The 27,699-nt window shown below is 43.9% G+C and overlaps 1 protein-coding gene across 3 annotated transcripts; it reads left to right on the top strand.

Moving 5' to 3' along the window:
• On the top strand, window positions 1–27,396 carry ALG3 (ALG3 alpha-1,3- mannosyltransferase). 3 transcript variants are annotated; one of them, XM_033958306.1, is made up of 9 exons: window positions 1–132; window positions 7,248–7,347; window positions 12,555–12,702; window positions 13,165–13,325; window positions 14,333–14,453; window positions 18,161–18,366; window positions 18,507–18,583; window positions 25,020–25,164; window positions 25,475–27,396. In XM_033958306.1, exons 2-9 carry the CDS (start codon window positions 7,274–7,276, stop codon window positions 25,662–25,664), a joined length of 1,122 nt encoding a protein of 373 aa, XP_033814197.1. In that variant the 5' UTR covers window positions 1–132; window positions 7,248–7,273; the 3' UTR covers window positions 25,665–27,396. The 3 variants fall into 3 exon arrangements, with proteins under 3 accessions (XP_033814197.1, XP_033814195.1, XP_033814196.1); XM_033958304.1 differs by lacking the exon at window positions 1–132 and adding an exon at window positions 2,897–3,135; XM_033958305.1 differs by lacking the exons at window positions 1–132; window positions 7,248–7,347 and adding an exon at window positions 10,767–10,978.
• The last annotated feature ends 303 nt before the right edge of the window (window positions 27,397–27,699 follow it).

Below are 27,699 nucleotides of genomic sequence, written 5' to 3'. Positions count from 1 at the left end.
TGAGCACTCATTAACGTTGCTTTTTCTTGCTGGGTCTAGTGATAGTAGCACTGTTGTCTCTGAAGATTCCACTGATCCTAACCAGCAGGAAAATGGGATAGACCTTGATTCTAGATTTTCTGTTGACAGTCGGTAAGAAAAATATACTTGCCGCTTCAGTTAACTGTGGGTTAAAACAGGGCAGTTTTGTATTTTTTGTTTTGCATGTGTATTTAGGTGAGTGATTCTGTTAGCTTATGGTGTATTGATGATCTAGCTTCCAGAGCTGCATTTTCATAGTGAAAGGTCACTTTGGGCAGCCGCAAAACTTAGAGACTTGAAGAAAACACAGATGTTTATTCAGCATATGCGGACCCCTGAGCCGCAAGCTGGCTTCAGAAGTCCCGAAACCAGGAAGTTACAGAAATATTTATACATTCTTCTGGCTATACAACTGAATTCTAGAAAAGACTTTTCAAGTGTTACTTTTCTTAACAATCATTGGTCCTAAGCTCACACTAGCAGGTCATTTATCTAAGCCCTGCAGTCTTTCTATTACATGTCGTTTATGCTGAGATAGCCATAAGAAGCTAGAATGCCCAAGCTAACACACCCAGTGCAGGCAGGCTAGAACATCAGATAAGTTAGGTCTGCAGCTAAACATAATTCAGCATTTTATTAAAGAGAAAACTTAGTTCAACACTTAGGAAAACCAGTCCCAGACTCCTTCAATAGGTTGAGTTGGTGTCTGTTTGAGTCTTGTCTGTCAGTGCTATTAAGGAATTTTGTGTTAAGCAACTTAAATAAGGTACTTTTAAGGTATAAAATAATATATTTTTAAGTAGATTAATTTTTATGAAGGAAAGTTACCCAATGAGGGCTCATTCAATCGCTATCCTTGTCCCACTTCAGTGTTCCAGATCTGCAAACCAAAGATTTGATTGAATATATCAAGATGTGTAATAAGCATAAAAATAAAAATATGGGGATTGGTGCATTTGCCAAATGAGAGACTTACCTCTGTTTAGGAAGTGGTTCCTTTATCTTGAAGAACTTAGCCTAGTGTAATGATAGTTAACAGGCATACAACATAAATGTATGTGATGTGTGCCAGCAACATGCACTTTTATATATTGTTACCCCCCAGAAAATTTTAAAATTTTTCTTCACATAAACCACCTTTGTGCAAATAAAAAAAAATCACACCCCTCCAATGCCCAGCAGTGTTTTGTGTACCACAGTTAAAAAGTATGGTTTTTAGAAACTGTTGTTCACACACACACACACACACAAAATTTTAGGACTTGTTGCTCACAAGAAAAAATTTGCACTCACCTGGCCAATCCTTAGAGGGATTTTTTGAACTGGTTCCTCTATCTGTTTATTTGTGATTCCGTTTTTTGGAACTAGGCTTTTTTGACCTAACCCAGTCGTTTATATTGGCAATCCTTAGAGGGAGCATTGGAGGGAGGACAGCTGAGGAAATACTTGAAATGCTTTCTTTGATGTTAAACTTTTTTTGTGCAAACCAAAACACTGTGCTGGCAGAGGGAGAATTATAGATATCTTATTTCAGGGGATCTTGCCAGGTACTTGTGACCTGGATTGGCCACTGTTGGAAACAGGATACTGGGCTTGATGGACCTTCGATCTATCCCAGTATTGCAAGCTTTATGTTCTTATGGGAGCAACCAGAGCAAACAGAAATCCTTACCCATCTAGCTTTTTCTTGTTGGGTAGTATTCCCAATTGGCTATACTTGAGTTTCTTGTGTGTTATCTTAATAATGCTCTAGTGCCACCTCCCTCCCCCATACCTTTCCATTTTATCCCTTAGCCCTGCCTCTAGCTTACTTTGGGTGGGTGGGTGGGGGGGGGGGGGGGAGCGGGAATCATATTGGCAATGGATTGAAGAGGACTTCATTGTTAATACTTGCAACATTTGAGGGGGGGGGGGCATTCCCCCATGTCAACTCCATATGCCATCTGTGAGCCTCTGTTATGCCCTTCAGGTTGTGTTTCTGGTACCTCTTTCTTTGTTTCCTGTATAGCTAGTTATTGGGATATATTTAAGAAGCATAACTAGCCTTGTCATCCCCAAAGCAGGATATGCTTGGGTATAGGAAGCCAAGTGATTTGCCCCTGGCCCTATGCTTTGTGGATACTTGCCTCCTCTGGGGATAGATCTGCTTCCAGCAGAAGTCTTCTTCCCTATGGCAACAAAATATTTGCTCCTTCCTTCTGTTGGCAGGAGGCATGAGAACAGACTCTTACCTGCTGCCACCTCTTCTTTCAGCTGATATATGATCTCTGAACATGTGACAATTGCACATTTAGATATTAGATGGAAGTTGACAGAGGTAGCGGGAACAAAGCACTGGCTTCTCTCTCGTTGCTCACTTTGGCAAGAGGGATGATTGGGGGGTGTGGGTGGGTGAGACAGAAGCACAAGTAAGGGAAGAAGGAGACAGTGTTATGTGTGACGTGTGTCACATGTTAAGGGGGCCCTGCACCAACAGTTTCACCTCAAGGGTAGGAGGACGTTTAATTCAAAACAGTCCCTCAGTTCATCTCTGTCTGTTTGGGGCCACAACTGTAGCAACAGCCATCTTCCCTTACAGGGTCAAATATATAACACATCCAAGCAGTTCTGTCCCCACTGGACAAGGCTTGAACCAGAGTGTTTTATGTTGCTGAATCATGAGGCCAGCCCATTTTGGAGACTTTTTCATATATCATTCTTATTTCTGAATTCTAGTTTAATCAAATAAGAGAGAGCAAAAAACCACATTAAATATTTACTCTTCTATTTGTCACTCGGTCTTTGCTACAATGTTTTCTGGGCAGAGAAGAATAATGGAATTTTTAATGACAGATTGAAAGGCGGTCGCGAGCGCTGTCCTCGCCGGAAGCGGAAGCGTCGCCTACTTCGCATCTCGTCGGAAGTGGAAGTTGCTGCCTGAGAGCGGCCTGATGGCGGGCCGGGCGCGAAGGAAAGCAACCCCTGCCCCGGCCTCCGCCCCGCTGCAGAGTCTGCGCCGAGCCTGGCACGACAAGCGGCTGCTACTGCTGGAGCCCCACCACACCCCGCTGATGGCCGCCCTCCTGTGCCTGGCCGAGGTGGCGCTCAACCTCTGGGTTATCCACAGAGTGGCCTGTGAGTGGCGGGCGGCGGGGGGAAGGAACCGCAGAGGGAGAAGAGCGTTAGGCTCCTGGGACAGTGGGACCCTAAGCCAGGGGGGCTGTGCCAACTGAATGAGCACTAGAAAGTGATCCAAAGTAGCATATGACACGGGGATAAATTCATTTTCCCGTCCTGACCCCGCCAGTTCTTTTCCTGCCCCTTCCCTTCAAGCTCCATCCTCATCTGCACAACTCTCAAGCAAGTGGTTAAGGCTGAGCTTGCAGGAATTGGGACGGGACGGGGAAATTGAGTTCCTGCAGGGACAAGGGAAAATTTGGCCCTACAACATTCTCTTAATTCAAAGGTCACAGAGAGGCGGCACATCAGACACACCACTACTACTGATCACTTATATAGCGCTGAAAGGCGTGCACATTTTGACATTTATAGACAGTCCCTTCTCAGAAGAGCTTACAATCTAATTTGGACAGACATGACATATAGGGCTGGGGATGCAGAACTCAAAGTGAGAGGACTTAGGAGTCAAAAGCACTCTCAAAAAGGTGGGCTTTTAACTGGGTCTTGAACACTGCCAAAGACGGAGCGCGCCATAGGGATTCGGCAGCTTGTTCCAAGCATATGGCTTAGCAAAGCAGAACATACCAGATGATGCTTTTTTTGAAGACACATAGAATATGTACTTTTATAGGGAAAAGGCAGACAGATTTGAAGGGCAACACAACAATTCTTTATTTGTAGAAATAGTTTCTGTAGAACACAGATATATCGGAAACCATTTTGAGCAGGACAGGAAAATTACTAAAAACCCACCTGTTCGACAAATTTATCTGACCCTTCAATTCAGCTTAACACCTACCATGACTTACACATCCCTTTCCTCTCAGTCGCCTATCTGTCTGTCCCTCCCAAATCTAACTGATGTAACTTCGCTGTCCTTACAGCTCCACTTGTTGCATACTGTCTTGAACTTAAAAGGTATGATGGGATATAAATAAAGCTATTTTTATTATATACAGGCCAGATGCATACACATTACAAAGAGGCTGCCTGAGCTCACTGGGGTTGCATGGAACCACTTACCCATTCTCCATAGAATTATGTTCATACTTGTCCATAAAAACCATTACCTGAACTTCATGTTATTTCTGTCACAGTTCTCGAGTCCCTTCTCTCCCATGGAACCCAAGTCCTTAACAATAAAACCTATTCATTCCTACACACTATTTTCAAAGTTTCAGGTACTGCTTCTCATTATAAAATACCTTTTACTAAACTAGTAAGCATTAGGGCCTGTTTACGGAACATTAAAAGGCTTACTACAGGTTGTGCCTGTGTCCTTAAGTAAAATGTCTGATTTCCACATGCAGGCCAAATATTTTTAATTTTCTGAGAAGAGGTAATATTTGGGAGTGGAGAGAGGGTGTGACTGCTGATCAATTAGCAGGTGGGGCCCCTTACCGCTTACAAAACAGGTGGCACTAGGAACTCGCACTGTACTTTTTTATTATTGCTACACACTAATGCTGAAAATAGCACATGGCCATTAGTTAGGAAAATGGGAACCTAGGCCTGTTTCCAGCCATGCCAAAACTGGCCTTGGCGAGCAGCAATGATCCATGGTAAGGGCACACCAGAGCCATCATTGTTGCAGCTTTAGTGAAAGGGGCCCTAAGATTACAAACATCTTTCCTCAAATTCAAAGTTGGTGTAACAGCATCTCTCTTCCAGAGTGCATACGAATCCTAAACCCCCTAAGTTTCTCTATTCACCTACGGTACTTCTTTGGCTGATAGGATGACTTGGTACTGGGGTGGCCTGGAATTGCAATTTACAGCTCTCCTTTTTATATTTTTTGTAATAAATGTTATTAATTTTATGTTAAGGTATAGTAGAATGTTGAACCGAATTAGATTCAAATATGATCCTGTGAATACTTCTAGGACAGGTAAAAATATATGGAAAGGTTAAGAGGCTGGTTGAGTAGTCAGGAAAGCAAAGATGCAAATAGAATAAATAATAGCTGACATGGTATAATGGGGAACAAGATATTTTTTAGATATATTGCTGATAGGAAGAAGTTGTAAAGTGGCATTGTGAGACTCAAAGATGAAGGGGAGAAATATGTAGAAGCTGATAAAGATGAGGCTTAAATTTGCTTAACAAATATTTCTGTTCTGTGTTCACAGTTGAAGTAGGACCACAGAAGACAAATAGGGATGGAGGTGTGGTAGACCCTGAATAATTTTCAGAGGATTGTGTTCATGAGCTAGCTAAACTAAAGATGGACAAAGTGATGGAATCAGTTTGTGTATATCCGAGGGTACTGAAGGAACTTATGGAAGTTCTGGTGGGTCAACTGGCTGACCTTTTCAATACTTCTCTAGAGTCGGGAGTGGTACCAGAGGACTGGAGAAGGTCTTATATGGTCCCTCTCCATAAAAGTGAAAGTAAGAAAAAGGTAGGGAAGAGAACTATAGACTTCTGTGGTAAGTAAATTAATGGAAACACTTTAAAAATGGAGAATAGTGAAGTTTCTGGAATCCAGTGGATTACAGGACCCAAGACAACATGGATTCACTAGAGGCAGGTCTTGTCAGACACATCTAATCAATTTCTTTTTACTGGGTGAACAAAGAATTGGATAGAGGGAATGTGCTAGTTGTGGTGTATTTAGATTTTAGCAAAGTCTTTGACAGTGTTTCACACAGGCGTCTATTAAATTGTGTACCCTCGGCATGGGCCCCAAAGTCATGGACTGGGTCAGAAATTGGTCAAGTGGAAGGTGACAGAGGGTAATAGAGATGGCTCTAAAAAAAGGGATGTTACCATTGGTGTGCCTCAAGGTTCGGTTCTAAGACATGCAAGTTCATGCATGTTGACTGCAAAAACCCAAGGGAACAGTACAGTGTAGGAGGTGAAGAACTTTTGTGTACAAAAGAGGAGCTGGACTTGGGTGTGATAGTATGTGATGATTTTAAGGTGGCCAAAGAGGTTGAAAAGATGATGGTGAAAACTAGAAAGATGCTCGGATCATAAGGAGAGGAATGGTCGTTGATCTTCATCATAAGGCGAATGGGGACAGACTTAAAGATCTCAATATGTATACTTTGGAGGAAAGGCAGGAAAGGGGAGATTTGGTAGAGACGTTTAAATACCTACATCGCTTAAATGTGCATAAGTCTCTTTCATTTGAAAGGAAACTCCGGTGTGAGAGGGTATAAAATGAAGTTAAGAGGTGATAGGTTCAAGAGTAATCTAAGGAAATACTTTTTTTTAATAGAAAGGGTGGTAGATGCCTGGAATAGTCTCCCAGTAGAAGTGGTGGAGACAAGGACTGTATTTGAATTCAAGAAAGTGTGGGACAGGCACGTGGGATCTCTTAGTGAAAGGAGGAGATAGTGGATGCTGCGGATGGGCAGACTGGATGAGCCGTTCGGCCTTTATCTGCCATCATGTTTCTGTGGAAATACAATTCACATGTGTCAATTTTTATGTGGTGGAACTGGATTTTGCTAAACAAAAATAATGAAACTTGCTACAATTCAAAAATGGGAAACATTAGGTTTACATTTTTCTATCAATACTTAATCTATTAAATTGCAGTTTGACTTTCTGTTATCTATTCTTTACATTGGTTTATTCAAATGCTTCAATTTATTTTGATACTGAACATTTTAAATAAAAATATCTTTGAAAAAAAGTCTCATAAACATATATCAAGCATTAATAAAATTGAAACGTATATTTAGTCACTGGCTTGCAATGTGGTTGAATGACATGTGAGATCAGACCTTGAACAGTGACAATACAGTAGATTGTGTAATAGGCATGAGAATCTAGCCTTTAATTGTATACTCAAGGAGGGAGCAGAAGTACAGAACTAGACCCCATAAAGAACATAGTCCTAGAATGAACACATTCATATTTCTTTTTTTAAATGTAGTTAAGATTTAATTCTCCTGGGGAAAACCACATTTTTCAAGGGAGTTCTAGAAGATGGAGAGATTGGCTTCAGCTTTCAGCAGTGATGGGGCAGGGGTTGATGATGTTCTGATTCTGTGACATGACAGCTTGTTCCTATGAGAAAATACATGGTTTCCCAGCTTTATTTGCTCTTCTTTCAGATACAGAAATCGACTGGCAGGCCTACATGGAGGAGGTGGAGGGAGTCCTGAATGGCACATATGACTACGTACAGTTGAAGGGTCAAACAGGGCCCCTTGTGTAAGTGCTGTGGGTGGGGGAGCTCTGGCAGGCTGGCAAAAATCAGACTGGCAACAGGAAAAAAAAGCTTAATTTGAATTGAAACATTTATGAACCACTTTTTCCAAGTTAAAATTCCACCCAGAACGATGTTTGATTTGTTTATTTTAAACATTTATACACTGCCTAAACCTACAGTACAGCCATTTTAAATTAAATCAAGTGAGAAAACCAAGCCCATACTCACGAAAAGGGGCTTTTTGAGGAGTAGTGCCACAGTTGGTTCATTGGATTGCTATAGCACCCCCAGTGTTTTCCCTAGGGCCTTTTAGCCGGGCGGTCCGCCCAGCTAATTTAGATGAGCGCCCGGCTATCATCCGCTCGTGAATTCTGCTGCTGCCCGCTGCTCAACATTAAAAACAAAAGAAAACAAATAAAAACCGCTTGGAGATTTCACGCCTTAGCCCATAGCGAACTTATGCTCCAGGGCTCTAACGTGTACGTGCTGGCTTCCCTTCTCTTCCCTCCAAAACCGGAAGTTATGTCCGGGGTGGGGGGGGGAAGAGAAGGGAAGACGGCATGCACACGTTAGAGCCCCAGAGCATGCGTTCGCTACGGGCTAAGGCGGCACTAGCCTGCAATTTGTATTTGGTGTGTGTATGCGATGGGTGGCTCCCATTCCCGATCAGGAAGACGGACCTCGGGAGGTAAAAAATTGCTTTGGGGAAATGCAGCGCCAGCATGCTTCCTGCATTCCTGCTGCCGCTGTCATTTTCTATTCTCTATACCTTGGACTAGCAGCAGCACCGCTCTCTCCTAATAAAGAAAGTAACACCCCCCCCACCCCACCCCCGAAAAAAAACAGGCGATTTTCAAACCCTCCCTGTAACACTAGCCTGCAATTTATATTTTGTGGGTGTATGCGCTGGGCGGCTCCCATTCCCGATCAGGAAGACGAGCCTGGGGAAGTAGAAAATTGCTTTGGGGAAACTTGTTTCAAGGTAAAAGAATGTGAAAACGTCACTTATCAACTCGAGGCTACTTCCGTAAAGGAAATTAAATGTTTCCAGTGTGGTGCCAAGGTGATTTGGATCGCCTCTCCTTGGCACTTTTTATGGCATGCCCCCCTCCCCCCCCCCCATGATATAGTTCTTCACGTCTTGAGAGGCCAAACGTTTTTCACCCGCCCTGGCTTTCTTGCGTTTACCTGCTTGTGAAGTAAATCTTAAAAGTAGTGCCCCTTGCTTTCCTAGTCAGGGGAAAAAGTTAAAAACCAATGATGAGGAACTGTTTGTATGTTCATTTTCAGTCCCTTAATACAGAGGTGACCAACACGTGATATGTAGCACCGGCAAGCTTCCCGCCTTCTTGCTGCCACTGTTATTTTCTATTCTCTATACCCTGGACTAGTAGCAGAACCGCTCTCTTCTTATTGTAATTTGCCTGACAGCTGCAGTAGTGTTATTGAATCGATTCCCTTCTTCAGCCTCGGGGATTTTGCTAGGCCGCTTCACCTCCAATGATGTAACTTCCTTCTTCCTCGGAGGCCCTGAGGCTGCTGGAGGGAATTTACTCGCTAAAGCTACTGCAGCAGTCAGGCAAGTTACAATAGAGCCTGTTAATCGGGAGGGGGGAGTGGTGCCAATGGACCTGAGAGATAAGAGGGAGGGGTGCTGATAGAAGGAGACGAAAAGAGGAGAGGAGGGAGTGGTGCTGCTAGACCTGGGAGGTGAATGGGTAAGGGAAGGGAGAGGAGCCCTGCTAGTCAGAGAGGAGAGGTGCTGCTGGCCCTGAGGGTGGAAAGAAGAGGTGCTGCAGCTAGTCAGTGGGGGAAATGGAAGTAGAGGGGAGGGAGAGGTGCTGTTGGAGCTGAGTGGTGGAGGGAGGTGAGAGGGAGAGGTGCTGCTGGATTGGGAACAGAAGAGAGTGCTGCTGGACTTAAAATGGAAGAGGGAAAGCTTCAGCAGGACTGAGGGGAGAGCAGTGGAGGAGGAGAGTGGATAGGGGAAGGGGGAAGAGCAGTGGAGGAGGAGAGTGAGAGGGAAGGCGGAAGAGAAATACTGCTGCTGCACCCAACTGAGGAGAGACGGGGAAGGAAGGAGAAGAAAGGAAGGAAGGGAGAGGAGAGGAAAGAGAGATGCCAAAACCATGGGAAGGAGGGAAAGGAAAGGTGATACCAGACCATGGAGGGAGAGATGTCGGGGCATGGGGGGAGGAGGGAGATGCCAGACCAGGGGAAAGGAAGGAGGGAGGTTGAGAAAGGAAGGAGAGGAGATGCCAGATAATGAAGGGGGAGAGGAGAGAGATGCTAGGGCAAGGAGGAGGGAAGGGAAACTAAGGAGATAAATGTCAGACCAGAGGGAAAGGAAGGAGAGGAGGTGCCAAAGCAGAGAGGGAGAGATAGGAGAGGAGAGAGATGCCAGAGCATGGGGGGAAGGGAAGGAGATAGAGATGCCAGACTATGGGGTGGAGTGGGCAGGAAAGAAGGAAAGTGGAAGAGAGAGATGCCAGAGCACAGGGGAGGAAGTGGAGACAGAAAAATGGAGAGGGGATGAAGCTGAAATGAATCATGTATAGAAGAGAGAAAGGGCACAGGATATACAGTTTATTGAAGGGACATAAAAAGAGGGAAGATGCTGTATGGAAGAGAGAGAGGGCGGACACTAGATGGAAAGAGCAGAGAGAGGGTGGACAGTGGACGGAAGGGGCAGAGAGAGGGTGGGCAGTAGATGGAAGGGGTAGAGAGAGCAGAGGCTGGGTGGAAGGGACAAAGATAGAGGGCAGATGTTGCATCAAAGGGAGAGAGGACAAACGCTGTATAGAAAGAAAAGAGCGAAGAGAAGATGATTAAAGCAGAAACTACAAAAGGTAGAAAGAGATATTTTGTTGTTGCTTTACATAGAATCAAGTAGTATTGTAACTGTATTGATAAAACTTTATAAATAGGAAATGGAAATAAGGCTATTTCTTTTGGACAAAACCCCTTTCCTCAGGTCAGGACAGGATATCATAACAGCTGCATACTGTACTGTCTTGAAGAAAGATTTGGCCTCTGAAAGCTAACTGAAAAATGGATTAGTCCAATAAAATTGTATTTTCTTATTTCTTGTTATTTGTTTTATTTCTATTTGGTTTTTAAAGTGGTGATTGTTATGTATCAGTTTTTTTCAAATTTACATCTACTGTCTTTATATTTTGCACAGTATTAGGGGACATGTGTCACTGTTTCTGTGGTGTTGCATTAATTTAACTTTTGTCTACATATTTCTATTTTTAATTTGTGATTATTCCATATTGGGTGAGGGTGTTTCTCTGTTCTGTGTGTATGAAAAGGACATGGTTTTCTGTTAGCACTGACTACCAAAATCAATTGACTGTGCAGGATCTGACTTGTTTAGTTTTACAATTCGTGTGTCGTTCTCTAGTGCAGTGTTCTTCAACCGCCAGTCTGTGGAATGGTGCCGGTCCGCAGAAATTTTCTGCCAGTCCGCAGGGCCGGCACCTCCATCGGGCCCAAGACAGTGTTTTGCAGCGATCAAGGTGGCGTCTTCGGGCCGGCTCCCTGGGTGCTGCAGTGCACAAAGCCATGGGAAAAGGTTCCTATCCAAATCCTACACCTCAACCAGAAGCCTTCTCTCTTGTCATATACTAGGTACACCACTGGATTTAATGACCCTATTCTAACCACCAAATTTCCCTGTCCCACCCCACCCGGCTACTTTTTCATACCACCCGGCTGGAAAAAAAATTCTGGGGAGAACACTGCACCCCTAAATGTTGGGCTTCCCATGGCTTTTCTAAGAAGAATGCAGGTTGCTCAATACAATAGTCACTTTTGAAGCAAAAGCCTTCTGTTACCACAGCAGTTGCACTGTCTTCCTCTTAGAAAAGAAAGCAGTTTTTTTAGAAATCATTGCAAGTAGCTTTTAAAATGTACACTTCAACTCCCCCAAGAGGTTGTGCCCAAAGGAGAGCTTTTGTCATCCCAAAAGTCCCTGCTGGTAGAGGAAAAAAAGGGCTTTTGGATAATACACATACAGGAGTCCAAAAAGGCCTAAAAGTGACTGTCTTCTCTTGCCATGGAAGAAGATAGCGTTGTATATTTCTAATTTGTTCTAGTAGAATGATCACTGTGTCCTTGGGATAATTGTGGCCCCTTTTGGTTTTCCATTCACTTGATGCTTATTGGTTTTCTTTTGTTTAAATATGTGCACCATCCAGAGGGTATGAATAAATCAAATAACTATTACCAGCACCATGCTGTGGCCTGAGTCATTACCAGCTTGGAGGGAAAGTAACTCCTAATCCCATGAGGTGTTAATACTAGCTCAGAAGGAAGATTTTCTCCTAATAGCATGCTGGGAAACTCATCAAGTCCTGGCTCAGAGAGGAGACTTTCCACTAAGATCATTTTGGGTTACTAGGTTAGTCCTGGTTCAGAGGAAAGGTATCCCCTAATCCTATGATGTGAGGAAAGACTGATCCCGACATCAGTTAGTACTGGCCTAGAGGGAAGGCTGTCCCTTGACACCAGTTCAGTACTGGCTCAGCGGGGAAAGTTTGTAACACCAGTTGGGATACTGGCTTAGAGGGAAAGTATTCCATAATCCCATGATGTGACAATACTGGCACAGAGGGAAGGCTTTCTCCTGTCATGCTGGGACACTAGTTCATTATAGAGAGTTGCATGGGGACAGAAATGTCACCCATCCCCAGTGGAATCTAATCTATACTCGCACATATCCATTAAGATCCATTACATCCCCACTTGTATCTGCAGGAGTCAACACCATTATTTACTTGCACCCCTCTGTTTCCTCCCAACTCTGTGTTTTTTGGGATGACATTTATTATTCAATCAATAAGTGTTCCAAGCCTTAGTCTGGTACTCCAGCTGCCTCTCTTAGTGTACTCTGTCTCATTTTGGAGTTGCAAGAGATTTTGACTACACTCCCATGGGAATCCTATGGCAACTTCTTCCATACCTGCAGGAATCCCACAGGTTCCACGGGATTTCCACAATCCCTATTCCTGTGCAGCTCTCAGGTCAGTACTGGTTGAGAGGGAACAGTTTCCAGTAACACCATTATGGGATTCTGGGTCAGAGGGAGAAACGCCTCCACTTCCCTTTCCAGGGTCTGAAAATGCCAGGATCAGTGTGCAGGATGCTTTACTTACACCCATGGTGTCTTCATCCCTTGCCGCTGTATTTTCTTCATTTGACACAGATATCCTGCTGGCTTTGTGTACATCTTTACTGCCTTCTACTACATCACTGACCATGGCACTAACATTCGTCTTGGTCAGTATCTTTTTGCCGTGCTGTACCTCGTTACTCTGCTGCTTGTTTTCCGTATCTACAGCCAGACGCAAAAGGTGAGCGAGGATGAATGGAAATAGGTTGGGTGAGATGGAGTGGAGGCAGTGAGGAGAAGCGAGAGTGAAGGAGCACCTAGAGGAGGTCTGGGATGAGAAGAAAAGCAGGAAGACTGAGTAGTAGTGGAGGCAGTGAGGAGAAGCGAGAGTGAAGGAGCACCTAGAGGAGGTCTGGGATGAGAAGCAGGAAGACTGAGTAGTAGTGGAGGCAGTGAGGAGAAGCGAGAGTGAAGGAGCACCTAGAGGAGGTCTGGGATGAGAAGAAAGAAGCAGGAAGATTGAGTAGTAGTGGAGGCAGTGAGGAGAAGCGAGAGTGAAGGAGCACCTACAGGAGATCTGGGATGAGAAGCAGGAAGACTGAGTAGTAGTTGGGAAATGGGATTTCTCTATATTTATTGGTCGAGGGATGAGGATAATAGATATGTTTCTGTACTGAGTTCTGTTCTCTTCCCCTCCCAACAGGTCCCTCCTTATGTTTTTTTCTTCATGTGCTGTGCTTCATATCGCATTCATTCCATTTTCATCCTGCGACTTTTTAATGATCCAGTGGCTATGGTCATCCTCTTCTTTTCCATCAACCTCTTCCTGGAAGGCCACTGGTCTATGGGCTGCTTCTTCTACAGGTGAGTTATGTAACAGGGCAGGACTTTCACAAGGAAGTTGCTTCGTATGATTGCACTACCCCTTATGTTATATCAGGATTATTACCAAGGGGTTCATAGTCAGCCGCGCATGAGACACCAGCGCGCTGACAATGGAGGGCAGACAATTCAGTGCAAGACACCAGTGTGCCACAGGAAAACTTAGTTTTAAAGTGCTCCAAAGCGGGGAGTGAGTGGGGAATCCCCCCACTTTACTGCATAGTGTTTGTGCTGCTGTTGGGGGGGGGGGGAGTTGGGGGGCTTGGAACCCTCCATTATAGAGAAAACGGAACTTTTTCCAATTTTTTTCAGGAAAAGTTCCGTTTTCTCTATAATGTGAAACACCCCCCCAACGGCAACGCGAACAGTATGCAGTCCTCCCTCACATCCCCCTTCAAAGCTCTTTAAAACTAAGTTTTCCCATGGCGAACTTGTGTCTTGGGACAAATTGTCAGCGCTCACTTGTCGGCGCGCTGGTGTCTGGCGCACGATTGTCCCGTCACCTTGCTGGCAACCTCCCACTTGTTCCAGGACAACTCCCTTGATGCGCATCTATTCCCTTGTGGTGTCGAGACACAGTGTGAACCAAGACGTGTCGCATTTCCCAGAAATTCACCTACAAGGTGCTGGAATTTCTGACCAGAAACAAGCTGAGAAGTTAGTTTCTTAGGAAACGTGAACGTTAAACATTATGATGCTGCCAATTTAAGATTTAAAGTAGCCTTTGGAGTCATTTTTTGGAGTGGTCCAATTGGCAGAGAATAGTGTTAGAGGGTGGGGCAGTTTGACAGTTAAATTTCATTTTGTAGGGAATAAGTTTTGGGTGTGGGGGAAGTTTGGGAGAGGAGGGAGTTCCATCTTTAAAAGTTCTCACTGAGGGGCAGACATCAGGTGGCACCATAATAAATAGGGAGGCTGGTACATTGAGAACTGTTTTGTTCCTGGTATTTACAAGGAGCTGTAGAGTTCTCTTCCTCTTTCTGGTACAGTTTGGCGATTTCTGTGAAGATGAATATTCTGCTCTTTGCACCTGGACTTCTCTTCCTGATGCTGTCTCAGTTTGGACTTCTGAGAACAATCCCCAAACTTTCCATTTGTGCATTGTTACAGGTAATGTGCATTTTACTCTAGTAACCCATATACTTCCCTGGGCACTCTCCTGACGTGCAGACATCCTAGTTAACCTGGATAACCAAGTTACTCCCCTGGTTACTGTGGGAGTCACTCTCGTGACCTGCAGATGTCCTGGTTAACCTGAGTAACCTTGAATGCTCTCCTAGGTAACATGGAAAATGCTCTCCTGAACTGCAGACCTACCTACCCAACCCAGCTGTTCCCCTGGGTAACCTGGGAACTATCATTCTCCCATCATGATGAGGTGGAAATTGACTTGCTGTCCTATTTCTTAACGCTCCCTCAGCTAACCTTTATATTACTCCTATAAGAGGAATTGGAAAAGAGTCATTCATAAAGACCATAAATCAGAGAGGTGAAGAAAAAGCAAAGTATAAAAACACTAGCAGTAGTGTCCGTGTCTGTCTTAGTACACAGTCATAATTAACAGTGTAAGGCAGTGGCATGTCGCCTCCTTTACACCTAACGGAAATGTTTGTGAAAAAAAATCACTAGGGCCCAGATGCACTAAAGTCAGTGATGGTCACTAAACCAGTTTTGGCTCAAGTTTGGACCTTAGGCTCCTCCCTCTTTAACATGATGCACTGGGAAGGGGAAGGCCTGCCATTTTGGACTGGCGGGCCTTGGAGCAGGTGGAACCGCATCCCTCCTGCTCTGAACTTGTGAAAAAGGTACCAGGTGGGGAGGGTTCGAGGGAGCATCCGAGGCAAGAGGGCATGGGCATCCATCCGGCTGATTTTTTACTCACACAAGGGGGGGGGGGGATCGGCATCCTGCCGATTTTTGCTGGCAGGGGGGAGGGGTCAGTCCCCGGTGCCGGTTCATTGAGACGTCGGGGAGGGTCATCATTGGTAAAGGAGGCTTTTTTTTTTTTAAATGGGGCACACACACAGAGCAACTGTGCCCATTAAAGAAAAAAAAGTTTCCTGCTCCAAACAGCTGAGTGGCAGGAGGTTGCTTTGGGCCTTCCCCTACTACTCTGCACATGTGTGAGAGTCGCTCTCACAGCAATCAGTCAGACGGGAGAGACAGGGATTATGATGAACCTCCGTGTGAATCATTTGCTTGCAAAGTTTTTAATGCATCAAGAGCTCTTTTAGAATCAACCAAAAATCAGATCGGAGCAGACTCACACTGTCTTATCGCTCCTCTTTAATGCATCTGGCTCCAGAACAAAAGTAAAATATAAGGCAAAAAGAAATGCCTTGTCTTTTTGTTTGCAGGCTTCAGGAACAATAAGGGCTCAATATACCAAATATTTGTGCTCCTAACTGTGGGGGTTATGCTTCGAAATTGGCCTCTTTGAAAATGTACTAGGGCTGAGGACCTAATGAGAGCAGGGAGTGATGGTAGTTTAGCACTGATTAAAGCAAACAAATGACAGACTTGCATTCCTTATTTCCAAAATTAAGACACATGTTTATGGGGGGTGGGTTATGGGTTTATATATATACAATTGTTATTTTTCTTGATAGATTTACAAGTGATGTTTTCAAGAATATGTATGATATTAATTTGTACACTTGTTGAAAGATTAAAAATGAATAAAGATTATTAAAAAAAAGACACATTTTCAGCTGAAAATAGGATACAGTTTTAGGAGCTTGTCTTAGATATATACCGTATACACTCGAATATAAACCGAGATTTTTGGACACAAAATAGCCCAAAAAGGAGGATCACCACCAATGCTTAAACATCTACATATGATCAAGGCCTTCCAGCTCCTGCCCCCTCCGAGCATCTCAGAGGGGTCAGGAACCAATAGGCTTTGAGCATGCCCAAATGCTCAAGGCCTCTTGTCAGATCTATACAGAGCAATGGTAGTGGCAGCTTCTTTCTTCAACAGCTGATGGGTAAGCACGATGTCAGATGGGGTGGTACACATGGAGAGCAACGGCATGGGTCATCTTAGGGATGGCAGTATAGTGGTGCTGGTGTTCTTCGGGGAGGGAGGGTGTGTGGCTACAGCACTGGTTGTGGCATGCATGGAGAGCGTCATATGTTTAGATATTGTTAAATTGTTTCATAGGAAGGCATAAGGTCTGTTTGTCTTGAATGATTCTGGGGGTAGCTCCTAAGCCTTCCTTAGAAAATAGTGAAATAAGATCAAGTAATAATGTCTGAAAGTACATGTATAAAAACATGACTGAACTTTCTTGGACAAAAAAAAGTATATATTTGTTGTTCAAATCTATATTTTAAATTGGACCAACACCCAGAGCCTTTCTCCCATCTAGAGAATGACACAGTGAAAAAAATCTACCCCCCAAATGTATCACTCTGCACTTCTTCGAATTGAGTTTTAGTTGCCAGACACTAGACCATTCTTCTAACTTTTACAGATCCTTTTTCATGTTTTCCACTTCCTCTGGGGTGTCCAAATCTTGGTATCATCCGCAAAAAGGCTAACTTTAACTTCTAACCCTTCAGCAATGTCGCTCAGAAACATATTAAACAGAATTGGTCCCAGCATCGATCCCTGAGGCACTCCACTAGTCACCTTTCCCTCCTCCAAGCAAATTCCATTAACCATCACACTCTGGCATCTGTCTGTCAATCAGTTTCTAATCCGGTTCACAACTTTGGGCCCTAACTTCAGCCCATGGAGTTTAAGAGCCTCCTCTGAGGAACCGTGTCAAAGTCCTTGATCCAATTCTCTGGTCATCCAGTCAAAGAATTCAATCAGATTCGTTTGGCACGATTTACCTTTAGTAAAGGACTTTGCATTTAGAGACTTCATTTGTTTTAGTTTTTTAAAGATTCATAATTGAACATTGATACAAACTGTAAACAAAGGATTTTCGACCGCAGGTTGGATTTGACATCTGCACTGCCTCAAGGTTTGGTACCTTCTTTCCTTTTCCCTCCTTACCTTTAGTAAACCCATATTGCCTCAGATCTTGTAATCCATTAGAGCAGTGGTTCCCAACCCTGTCCTGGAGGACCACCAGGCCAGTCGGGTTTTGGGGATAACCCTAATGAATATGCATGAGAGAGATTTGCATATAAAGGAGGTGAAAGGCATGCAAATCTGCCCCATGCAAATTCATTAGGGCTATCCCAAAAACCTGACTGGCCTGGTGGTCCTCCAGGACAGGGTTGGGAACCACTGCATTAGAGTATATATGGTAAATTCAGAAGCTCAACTTTTTTAGAATGTCGGGCCCTATATTGTCTCTTCAGTCTGCCAATCCACAGTAACCATTATCTCTTTCTCTCTCTAAGAGATCCCATGTGCCTATCCCAGGCTTTCTTGAAATCAGACACAGTCTCTGTCTCTACCACCTCTACCAAGAGACTGTTCCACGCATCTACCACCCTTTCTGTAACAAAGTATTTCTTTAGATTACTACGAAGCCTATCGCCTCTCAACCTCATCCTATGCCCTCAGAGGCTGTCTTAACTAAGGTTTGTGCTGAAACTGGGTTTTCTACACTGGATGATATCCAGGCATCACTGCTAAATATCTGGTTTTATTTTAACTGTGGTAGCCAGCATTTTGCCTAAATGCTGAGTGCCACAGTTAAGTATTTATTCTCTTAACTTTGGAAGAAAGGACTGCTTACTGTTCCAAACGGTTTCTTCTCTCAGAGTGTAGCTTTACATTTCCCTCCCCCCCCCTGTTTTGCTTGAATTTTGAGGCTTTCATTCTGGTTGAATAATCATTTGTCTTCATGCAGTTGCTTCTGGGCCTCCCTTTCCTGATAGAGAACCCCGCAGGCTACCTGATGAGAGCGTTTGATCTTGGACGCCAGTTTCTCTTCAAGTGGACGGTGAACTGGCGATTCCTGCCAGAGGAAGTCTTCCTGCATCGTGGCTTTCACCTCTCACTGCTGGCAGCTCACCTGGCTGTCCTTTTGCTCTTCTGCCTCTACTGCTGGAACAGGTCAGTGTGAAGCTCATTACACCTTGGAGCAGGTGAGGGTGAGGAGTACAAAAGCCTACAGTCAGTTCCTTATCAGGTTGGAGCAGTTTGGGAACATTTTAGTAGATAAGAGGAGCTCATATTCTAATTTCTTACCACAGGTCTCAAGAAAATATTATTTCATTATTGAAGGATCCGAAACAAAGAAAGAGACCCCCAAAGCGACTCACTGCAAATCGTATCCTTTATTTGTCTGATGTGACACGGTGAGGTCTCTGGATTCAGAGAATTCCAAGGTTTCAGATCTTATGTGATTCAGAGGAAAGGGATTACTGGTTCCAGCAAGAAGGATCTGAGATGTTATTAGATCCCAGGAGATTTCATAATGTTCACCACCTGACCTTGGTCAACCTCGACAGGCTGATCCAAATCTGGCTTTGCTCCATTGTATCCAAACAACTTGTACTTCTAAGTAAAATCACAACTTCTTTATCATCCCTCCAGACCAGCACAGAAACTGATCACCTCGACCAGCAATTGGAGACTGAGACACAAACTGTGCAGTGTCTCCAGCAGCCTGTGCAGTCTTCCCTGTTTGGTATAGGGCTGTTGGATTTTGTTTAAATTGACCTTCTTGTCCCTAGTTGTGGTGCTGGATTGAACTTGGGGAGACTCTTTCAGGGGTCCGTCCAACCTCGGGAGTGCCACCCTCAACGGGTCAAGTCCCTCCCCCCATTTCCCCCACCTCCCACAATATTTTTTCTTTAGAGATGCCTCAGCTGTAAGCCTTGCCATTGCTACCAGCAAGGCATATAGCTTTGAAAGCCAGTGGGGTCTGTTCAAATTACCAGTACCAGTCTGAAGAGAAGCCTTCAGTTAATTGATTTTTATTGCTAACCAGCACTTTATTTTCCCTTGTAGCAGTTTTCACAATGAGCACTTTTAAGAAACTTTAAAATGCTCATTGTGCTCCAGGCGCAAGGTTGATGTGGCCAGCGTGTGCACTGGCCACCATGAAGGGGGAATCGTTGTCGGCTTCGGGTGCCGGCGAGCAGGGTTCCCCTTTGCATGTGCACCACTCGTCGGCAGCTTGCATTGGGGAAGCCCAGGTTTCCCTTACCGCTGATAATGCTGGGGACTCCCTTACTGCTGCTGCCAGCTTGCCTGCTTTAGCAGCTCGGTTTGTTCAGGCCTCTTTGCCACTGCAGGCCTCGGGGGAGTTTTTATTGACGGATCTTTCTGGAGCCTCAGGAACAGGTTTCTGCTGGGTCTCCTACCTTGGCAGTGAGTCCTGCTTTGCCGCCAGGGGGGTTTGCCTCAGATTTTGTTTTGACTATGTACAAGGCATACTTGCAGGCAGCCAGGGGTCCTGTTTCTTCTCTGTTTTTTGGGGGGGACTTTTGCCTTCAGTGTCTACCCCTGTTTAGCCCCCCTCAGTGTCTGCTCCAGCCCTCAACACCCCCCTCCCAATCTTCGTCCAAGCAACCACAGGTTTCGTGGGACAAGGATTTTTTGTTTGGAGATGCGTTTTCTTCTGATGAGGACTTGGACCCCTTGTTGGACCTCCAAGATCCTCTCAGGGGGGATGGATGACGCTGACGTGTGTGTTTGTCGGAGACACCAGCTGGTGAGGATGCGTCGGTGGTGCGCATTTTTCACTGGGAAGAGCTTCAGGAGCTTATTCCAGTTTTGCGCTTTGAGGTGGACACAAAAGAACCCCCGCATGTGGTTGACCCCCCTGCTTTGGGGGATCCGGGCATCCTCCCGTTCTTTTCCTATGCATCAGGATATTCAGGATGTAGTGCACGCACAGTATAAGTCGCCGTACACACCCTTTTGTTTGGTGCGGTCCATGGCTCGGCTTTATCCCATTCCTGATGGGGGAATAGGGATAACTTAAGTCTCCTGTGGTGATGCAGTGGTTTTGGCTAATGCGCGCAGGCATACGGTGCTTGTTGAAAGCGGTTCGGCCTTGCGGGACTTTCAGGATAGTAAGTTGGAGTCTCTTTTTAAGCAAAGTTTTGACTTGGCGGTCCATGTGGTAATTTGTGGCAGTCTGGTGGCCCAGGCTTGTTTCCGGTGATCTGTGAGTCTGATGACTGGTCCTTGGTGGATCAGGAGATGGCTAAGATTGAGCTTGGCACTTATCTCTCGGATGCTATGTATGATCTGTTGTGGGCTTTGGCCGTACACTGTGGCTTAGTAAATTTCCTTTTCGAGGCTTTTTCTTGTTTGGTGAGGATTTGGACAAGCTGGTTCAGGCCTTGACTGACTCCTGAGCACCGTTCTTGCCTGCCTTTATAGGGTGGCATCGCCCAGGGGCATTTAAGTGATTTTCCTTGATACTGTCCTGGTTGCCTTTCTTTGAACCTTTTCTAATTTTGCTATATCTTTTTTCAGATATGGAAACATAGAAACATAGAAAGATGATGGCAGAAAAGGGCTACAGCCCATCAAGTCTGCCCACTCTACTAACCCACCCCATTAAGTCTGAGTGCTGATGACTCAGTTCCTTAGCTCAACCCTCGTAGGGATCCCACGTGGATGTCCCATTTATTCTTAAAGTCGAGCACGCTGGTGGCCTTGATCACCTGCACCGGAAGTTTGTTCCAGTGATCCACCACCCTTTCTGTGAAGAAGTACTTCCTGGTATCACCACTAAATTTCCCTCCTCTGAGTTTGAGCGGGTGCCCCCTTGTGACCGAGGGTCCCTTTGGAATGAATATATCGTTTTCCACCTCGACACGACCTGTGACGTGTTTAAATGTCTCAATCATGTCACCCCTTTCCCTGCGCTCCTCTAGAGTATAGAGCTGCAATCTGCCCAGTCTTTCTTCGTATAAGAGACCCTTGAGTCCGGAGACCATTCTAGTGGCCATCCGCTGGACTTGCTCGGCTCGAAGCACATCTTTAATGTGGCCTCCAGAATTGCACACAGTATTCCAGATGAGGTCTCACCATGGACCCAATACTGAGTCACGTCTTATTTTCTATTCCTTTCCTAATTATTTTTAATATAGATTACATTAGATTAAAGCAAACAAACATGGGCATTTTTATTCCTCTTAACCAACTAGCTCAAGGTGGATTACAGTAAAAGATTAGAAACATGACAGCAGATAAAGGCAAATGGCCCATCTGCAGCATCCACTATCTCCTCCTCTCCCTATTGGCTAAGGCTCTTAACATTTGCATCTCCTATCCCTATTGGCTAAGGCTCTTAACATTTGAATTGTGAGGTCAGAGCATTAAGACTCAAGAAAAGGAGCAGAGTGTGCCTGGTCTTCAAAACCCTTCTTTATTGGTAGTAATTAAAATATGTGCAAACAGTCTAAAATAGTCACATAAATATGGTGGATAATATTTTCAAATCATGGACTCGACATGGTTTCTGCTATCATTAGGAGTCTTGTAGTATACAATATAAAAGGCCACATGACATAAATAACACAACATGAAGATGTCACGTTTTACTGTAAATGAATGTTGTAAAATGAAATGAAAGGTGAGTATACATACCCAAGTAATAAAAACAAACCACTAATGAAATCCAAATTCCACTAAAGCAATAAGAAAATATTGTTTGATTATAATAATATACATAGAAAAAATCACATTGTGTTAAGAGTGGATAGCATAGCTGGTTTTAAGAAAGGTGTAGACAATTTACTGGAGGAAAAGTCCATAGTCTGTCATTGAGAAAAAACATGGGGGGAAGCCACTGCTTGCCTTGGATGGTTAGCATGGAATGTTGCTACTCTTTGGGGTTCTAGAATCTTGCTTACTCTGAGATAATGGAATGTTGCTACTCCTTGGGTTTTGGCCAGGTACTAGTGACTTGGATTGGCCACAATGGACTTGATGGTCCATTGGTCTGACCCAGTAAAATGTTCTTATGACGTCCTTTAGGAGGACAATGCAGGTCAGCGGTTAGCTTCTCATCCCAATGTAATCCATTTCTTGAGAGCAGTGAAGTTGTTTTGGTCGCCACTACATCCCTCAGTTCTGGCTTGGGATCTTAATTTGGTCCTTTCGGGGCTCATTAGGCCTCTGTTTTACCCCTTGAGTTCTTGTGCAATGAAAGATCTTACCTTAAAGGCAGTGTTTTTGGTAGCCATTACTGCAGTGAAATGCATGTTGGCGTTGCAAGCCTTTTCTTGTTGAGCTCCCTTGGAATTTTCTAAGGCACTTCCCTTTCTCCCTAAAATCCTTTCCCCCTTTTGAGTGAATTAGTCAGTTTCCCTCCCAGTCTTAGGTTGTCAGGAGGGATCCTTCGAGCAGAAGCAGCTGCATTAGTTGGATGTCCACAGAGTTCTCCACTCCTATGTGAGGAGGACTCAAGACTTCAGGCAGATGAATTGTCTTTTTGTCTTGCAGGCGTAAGGGGGAAAGTGCTTCTAAGATTTCCACTGTGCGCTGGATAAAAGAAGCTATTGCTATGGCATATCTTCTTCAGGAGAAATCAGTCCTTGACTTTCTCAAGGCTCGTTCCACTCATGCCTGGGCAGAGAGTTTTCTAGTGCACCCTTGGATATTTGTAAGGCTGCAGTCTGGTCTTCTCTACATTCCTTTGTGCATCATTACCGAATTACAATTCAAGCACATTGGGATGCTGTGTTCGGCGAATGGGTTCTTGTTGCGGCCCTTTGGGGATCCCACCCATGATGGGCACTGCTTTGGTACATCCCATCCATCTGTGCCGGTCTGGAGGGACGCGAAAGGAGCAATTAAAACTTACCTGCTTTTTTCTTTCTTTTAGTCCCTCCAGACTGGCACAGAACCCACCCAGTGTTTTTTCTCGGTGATACTAAGAGTTGATTTTTGTCTATTCCAGTTTTTGGGGAGTGTTGTTTTTCCTTGAAGAGCAGCGGCATTTTGATAGGTGATATATTAAAATAAAAATAAACTTGAAACTTGGTTTGGTTGGTGAATTGTGGTTTACACTGTTGGTTACCTGTTCTGTTCTTCCTCCAGCAGTTGATAGTTGGGAGACACAAAAGAAAAGACACCAGTGTTTAGTTTCGTAGTGTTCCTGCTTGGCTATTCATTGATTGGTCGCCAGGGGATTGCACATCTTACTTGTACTACTGGTACAATTCAGTTTGCTCTCACTCTCCACCTGCTGGCAGAGGAGTGTAAAGCCATCCGTCTGTGCTGCTCTGGAGGGACTAAAAGAGAAAATTACAGGTAAGATCCAATTTCTCTTTGTACATCTTGGCCAGTAAGACGTCCAACTACCATTTTATGCCGTTTTTTGGACGTCTTTCTTTTTTGAAAATTAGCCCCAGAATTTAGTAAAAGCAGTTGCTTAGCAGGGTTTTAAAAAACTTTGAAAAACATCCTAAGACAAAAGTCCATAATCTATTATTAAGATGGACTTGGGGAAATCCACTGCTTATTCCTTGGATAAGCAGCGTAAAATCTGTTTTCTCCTTGGGATTTTGTCAGGTACTTGTGACCTGGGTTGGCCACTGTTGGAAACGGGATACTGGGCTTGATGGACCTTTGTTCTGTCCCAGTATGGAAACTCTTATGTGTGAGATTTTTTTGTAATAAATACTGATAGGATAGTATCAAATTTTAAAATAAAAACTGTGTACGTCTAGAGCAGTGGTCTCAAACAGGCGGCCCGGGGGCCACATGCGGCCCACCAGGTACTATTTTGAGGCCCTTGGTATATGTATCATAATCACAAAAGTAAAATAAAACAGTTTTTTGATCATATGCCTCTTTAACTATAAATTACAATATTATTATTAAGACTTAGCCAAAAGGAAAGATTTATAAACTATAAAGAGTTTTACCTCATGCAGAATTGTCATTTCTTTAATAAGACAGTAACTATTTTTTCTGAGGCCCTCCAAATACCTACAAATCCAAAATGTGGCCCTGCAAAGGGTTTGAGTTTGAGATCACTGGTCTAGAGCAGTTTACAAAATTACAGTTAAAAAGAATCAAACAAAATTGAAGAGAGTACCATAAATAGATAGCATAGGCACATCACTCACCATATCGGCTTTGGTTTATATGTATATCTTGTTGCTATACTGATGCTGTGGGATATGTGGGATATAATGGGTCAGATCATTGGTCCATCTAGCCCAGAATTCTGCTTCCAACAGTGGCCAATCGAGGTCACAAGTACAAAGATTCAATGCTACTGATCCCAGGGCAAGCAGTGGCTTTTCCTATATCTATCTCAATAGCAGACTATGGACTTTTCCTCCAGGAACTTGTTGACATCTCTCTTAAACCCATCTGTGTTAACCTATATTGTGTTGCTGTAGTGATAATCTGGGATATGTTTTTTTTTGTCTGGTAATGTATAGTGACGGATAACACCTGATCGTCAGCCAGTCTGGGAAAAGAAAACCTCAAGAACAGAATTGCATATAAATCTGTTAGTACCAACCAACTATTTGATGTCATATTGGTGATGTTAGGAGAGGGGCACTAAGAGATGCAATGACAGAACAGGGCAATATGCTAGAAAGATCCAGAAAGACCCTCTTGCTTAAGAATCTTCCGCATACATCTGCAGAAGGAAGCACTGGTTTGTGTAGGTCAGACATTCCTAAGAGCATTGAGATCGTACCCAGCATCCATCTGGCAAAACAATTCTTTCTTACTAGGATTTCCCATTCTCTGAGATTTGCTCCTTGATATAAAATCAGATATCATTTTTGTACTTTTCACTTCTAATTTCATCGGTGTATGCTTCAGCCGGTCTTTGCATTATCAGTTCTACGTGTGGTACTTCCATACCTTGCCATACCTGCTGTGGTCTGCGCCAATGAAGAAAACCAGACATCTCCTGAAGTAAGTCTGTGCCAGCATCAAAGTGAGAGGGAAAGAGCTCTGGGAGTGAGAGAGGAGGTGATATTCTGTCCCACTGTGGGACAGAACTGAGAGCGCTGAGCATGGTATGGGTTGAGTGAGGGGCAGAGGGACTAAGAGACAGCAATAGTCTGTAGCCTAGAATGATACAAAGGATTGATAAATGGGGTGACAGCTTCCTCCCTCTCAGAGTTACAGGAGGGAATTGGCTTCTTCTCAGTTTAGGGCTGAAGGCAGTGAGTCAGATTGTGTCCCTCAAGACTGACAAGTTGAATCACTTTTGTCTCCATAGTATGCTAATTCTGGGACTCCTGGAGCTCTCGTGGAATACTTATCCTTCAACGCCATACAGCTCAGCCGTACTGCATGTTTGCCATGCTGTCATTCTCCTGCAGCTGTGGTATAGCAGTTCTACCATAGAAGAGAACCACAGGCCCCAAACAACTCAAGGATTGCTGAGTGGTAGAAAAAAGAAGGAATAATCAATCTGCAGAGGGCTGAGGGCACACATCCTATGAGACAATCTTGGAGATTGCCAGAATGAGGGGTCATCGTTAGAAGCAGTCCAGGATCACGTGCATGGGAGAAAGGCAGTCAGAAATTGTCAGCATGTGAAGTGATGGCGGACCTGTTTCCAGACTTTTAGTCCTTGACCTTTCTTCCATAGCTGTGAATGAAGTCACTCACACATACCCTTTCCCAGGTAGAAGTCGCCTAAACTGCCTGTAACAGGTGGAACTGGAGATTACAAAGCCCCAGAATTGTGTATTTGTATCATCCTGATTTTCTGGAAATGATTCATGGGTTACTTTGGTGGTGGCTTCAGCAGCTAAGAACAAAGAGTCATATGCAACATTGCATAATGATGACTGCATAAATTTTGGCTGGACAAATTGAAGTCTGGCTTAAACTTATCCATATAAGAAAGAGAGGGTTTGGAAATGGGGCCAAAGGTTCTCCAGATAAGCCAGCAGCCAGGTAACATGATCTGCACCAAAGCAGCTGAAAGAAATAAGCCATTTAAGTTTAAGAGAGTATATTGGGTGGTCCAACTTAAAGAAAAGTTCCCAGCTGGTTGCTAAGGAGAGAGTTTCCCATGCAATGTTGTAAGAGAGCCCCTCAGATTCCCATATAGATCAGGAGAGAGAGAGTGCCTCTTACACAGTGTGAATCACGATAGAGACTGCATCTTGTAATGTGAGAGAGCACCTTAGGCTGCAGGGTGAAACAATAGGGAATGAATCTTGGACAGGGAACCATGTACATCAGGAGAGAAAGCACCTCGCAATCAGTTGTAGTATGAATCAGAGCAACATGGGAATTGACATATTGGGTCAAACCAAAGGTTTATCTAGCCCTGTATCCTCTTCCCAACAGTGACCAGGCCAGGTCACAAGTATCTGTCAGAATCCCAACAGGGGAAAATTCCATGCTTTGGACCCCCAGACCTAAGAGTGGTTTCCTTCCAATTTTACCTTAAGGAATTTACCTCCAGCATTAAAAGCATTAAAAAAAAAAAAGTGCAGAGGTCTTTTTATTAGAAGCTGAAATCAACATTACACAGAAAAGTCAATTTATATTATACTGAAGAAGCAAAATATATACTATGTAAAACAAATCGCTTCTCAAACCTAAAGAACACTTTTTAACGATATATAATATATAAGCTCCCCACTTATTCCTCAAAACACCCCCCTTCCAATCTCCTCCACTGGACTATATGCTCCCATTTAGCCAGGGTCATCTTATGCTGTGCTATGATCTTTTCCATATCCGCTATAAACCAAAGTTTAGTAATCCATTTCTAGGCAGGTGGACTAGTCCATGATTTCTAGGCAGTAGCCAGAGTGAGACGTGCTGTATTAAGACAATACTGGATAAGACGTTTCTGTATTACGCATGCTCCCAGAACTAGACTATTAAGCAAGTAAATCCCCAGCTACCATGGTATCTCAGCCCAACCGAGATTGCAGTTTATATTGTACTGCACCTTGAGCCAGGTTCACCAAATGCATCCTATAGTTCCCCTCTGACCATATTTTCTCTAAGAAAGCACAGAAAGAGCAGGAAAATTGTGATAGAGTCTGACAGAACTAAGTTACCAAGAGTATGTTAATTTAACCCCATCTTCTTGAAAGTTAGCCCTAAACATGCACTTCCATTGTATTCCAATCACACTTCTCATATTGAGAACCTAGCTCAGCTTCACATTTAGCTGTAGGAAACAGATCAAGGACCAGTCTCTGAGAATAATAATTTATTTATTAGGATTTATTAACTACCTTTATAAAGAGATTCACCCAAGATGGTGTACAGCAGGTATAATTTGACATAGAACTTACAGTTTTGTTAAGCGTAACAATAGTAAAAAGACCAAATATAAACAAAAATACAATGCATGAGGCAAAGTCAAAATCGGTAAATTGAAACTACCATGAAACAGTTCAAAAATATATTTATTAACAGCATTAAAAATTCAAATGAAAGATATAATAGAAACATGATGGCAGATAAAGG

The sequence above is a fragment of the Geotrypetes seraphini genome, chromosome 9, assembly GCF_902459505.1.
Source record: "Geotrypetes seraphini chromosome 9, aGeoSer1.1, whole genome shotgun sequence".
NCBI lineage: Eukaryota > Metazoa > Chordata > Amphibia > Gymnophiona > Dermophiidae > Geotrypetes > Geotrypetes seraphini.
This window is presented reverse-complemented; position numbering and strand designations above follow the sequence as displayed.

Bases quoted from the DNA above. Each gene is read 5' to 3' on its own strand.
- ALG3 (XM_033958304.1), top strand. From the start codon at position 2,952: ATGGCGGGCCGGGCGCGAAGGAAAGCAACCCCTGCCCCGGCCTCCGCC. The intron at 18,367-18,506 runs GTCAGTGTGAAG...TTCTTACCACAG, and splicing joins TGCCTCTACTGCTGGAACAG to GTCTCAAGAAAATATTATTT. The intron at 25,165-25,474 runs GTAAGTCTGTGC...TTGTCTCCATAG, and splicing joins AAAACCAGACATCTCCTGAA to TATGCTAATTCTGGGACTCC.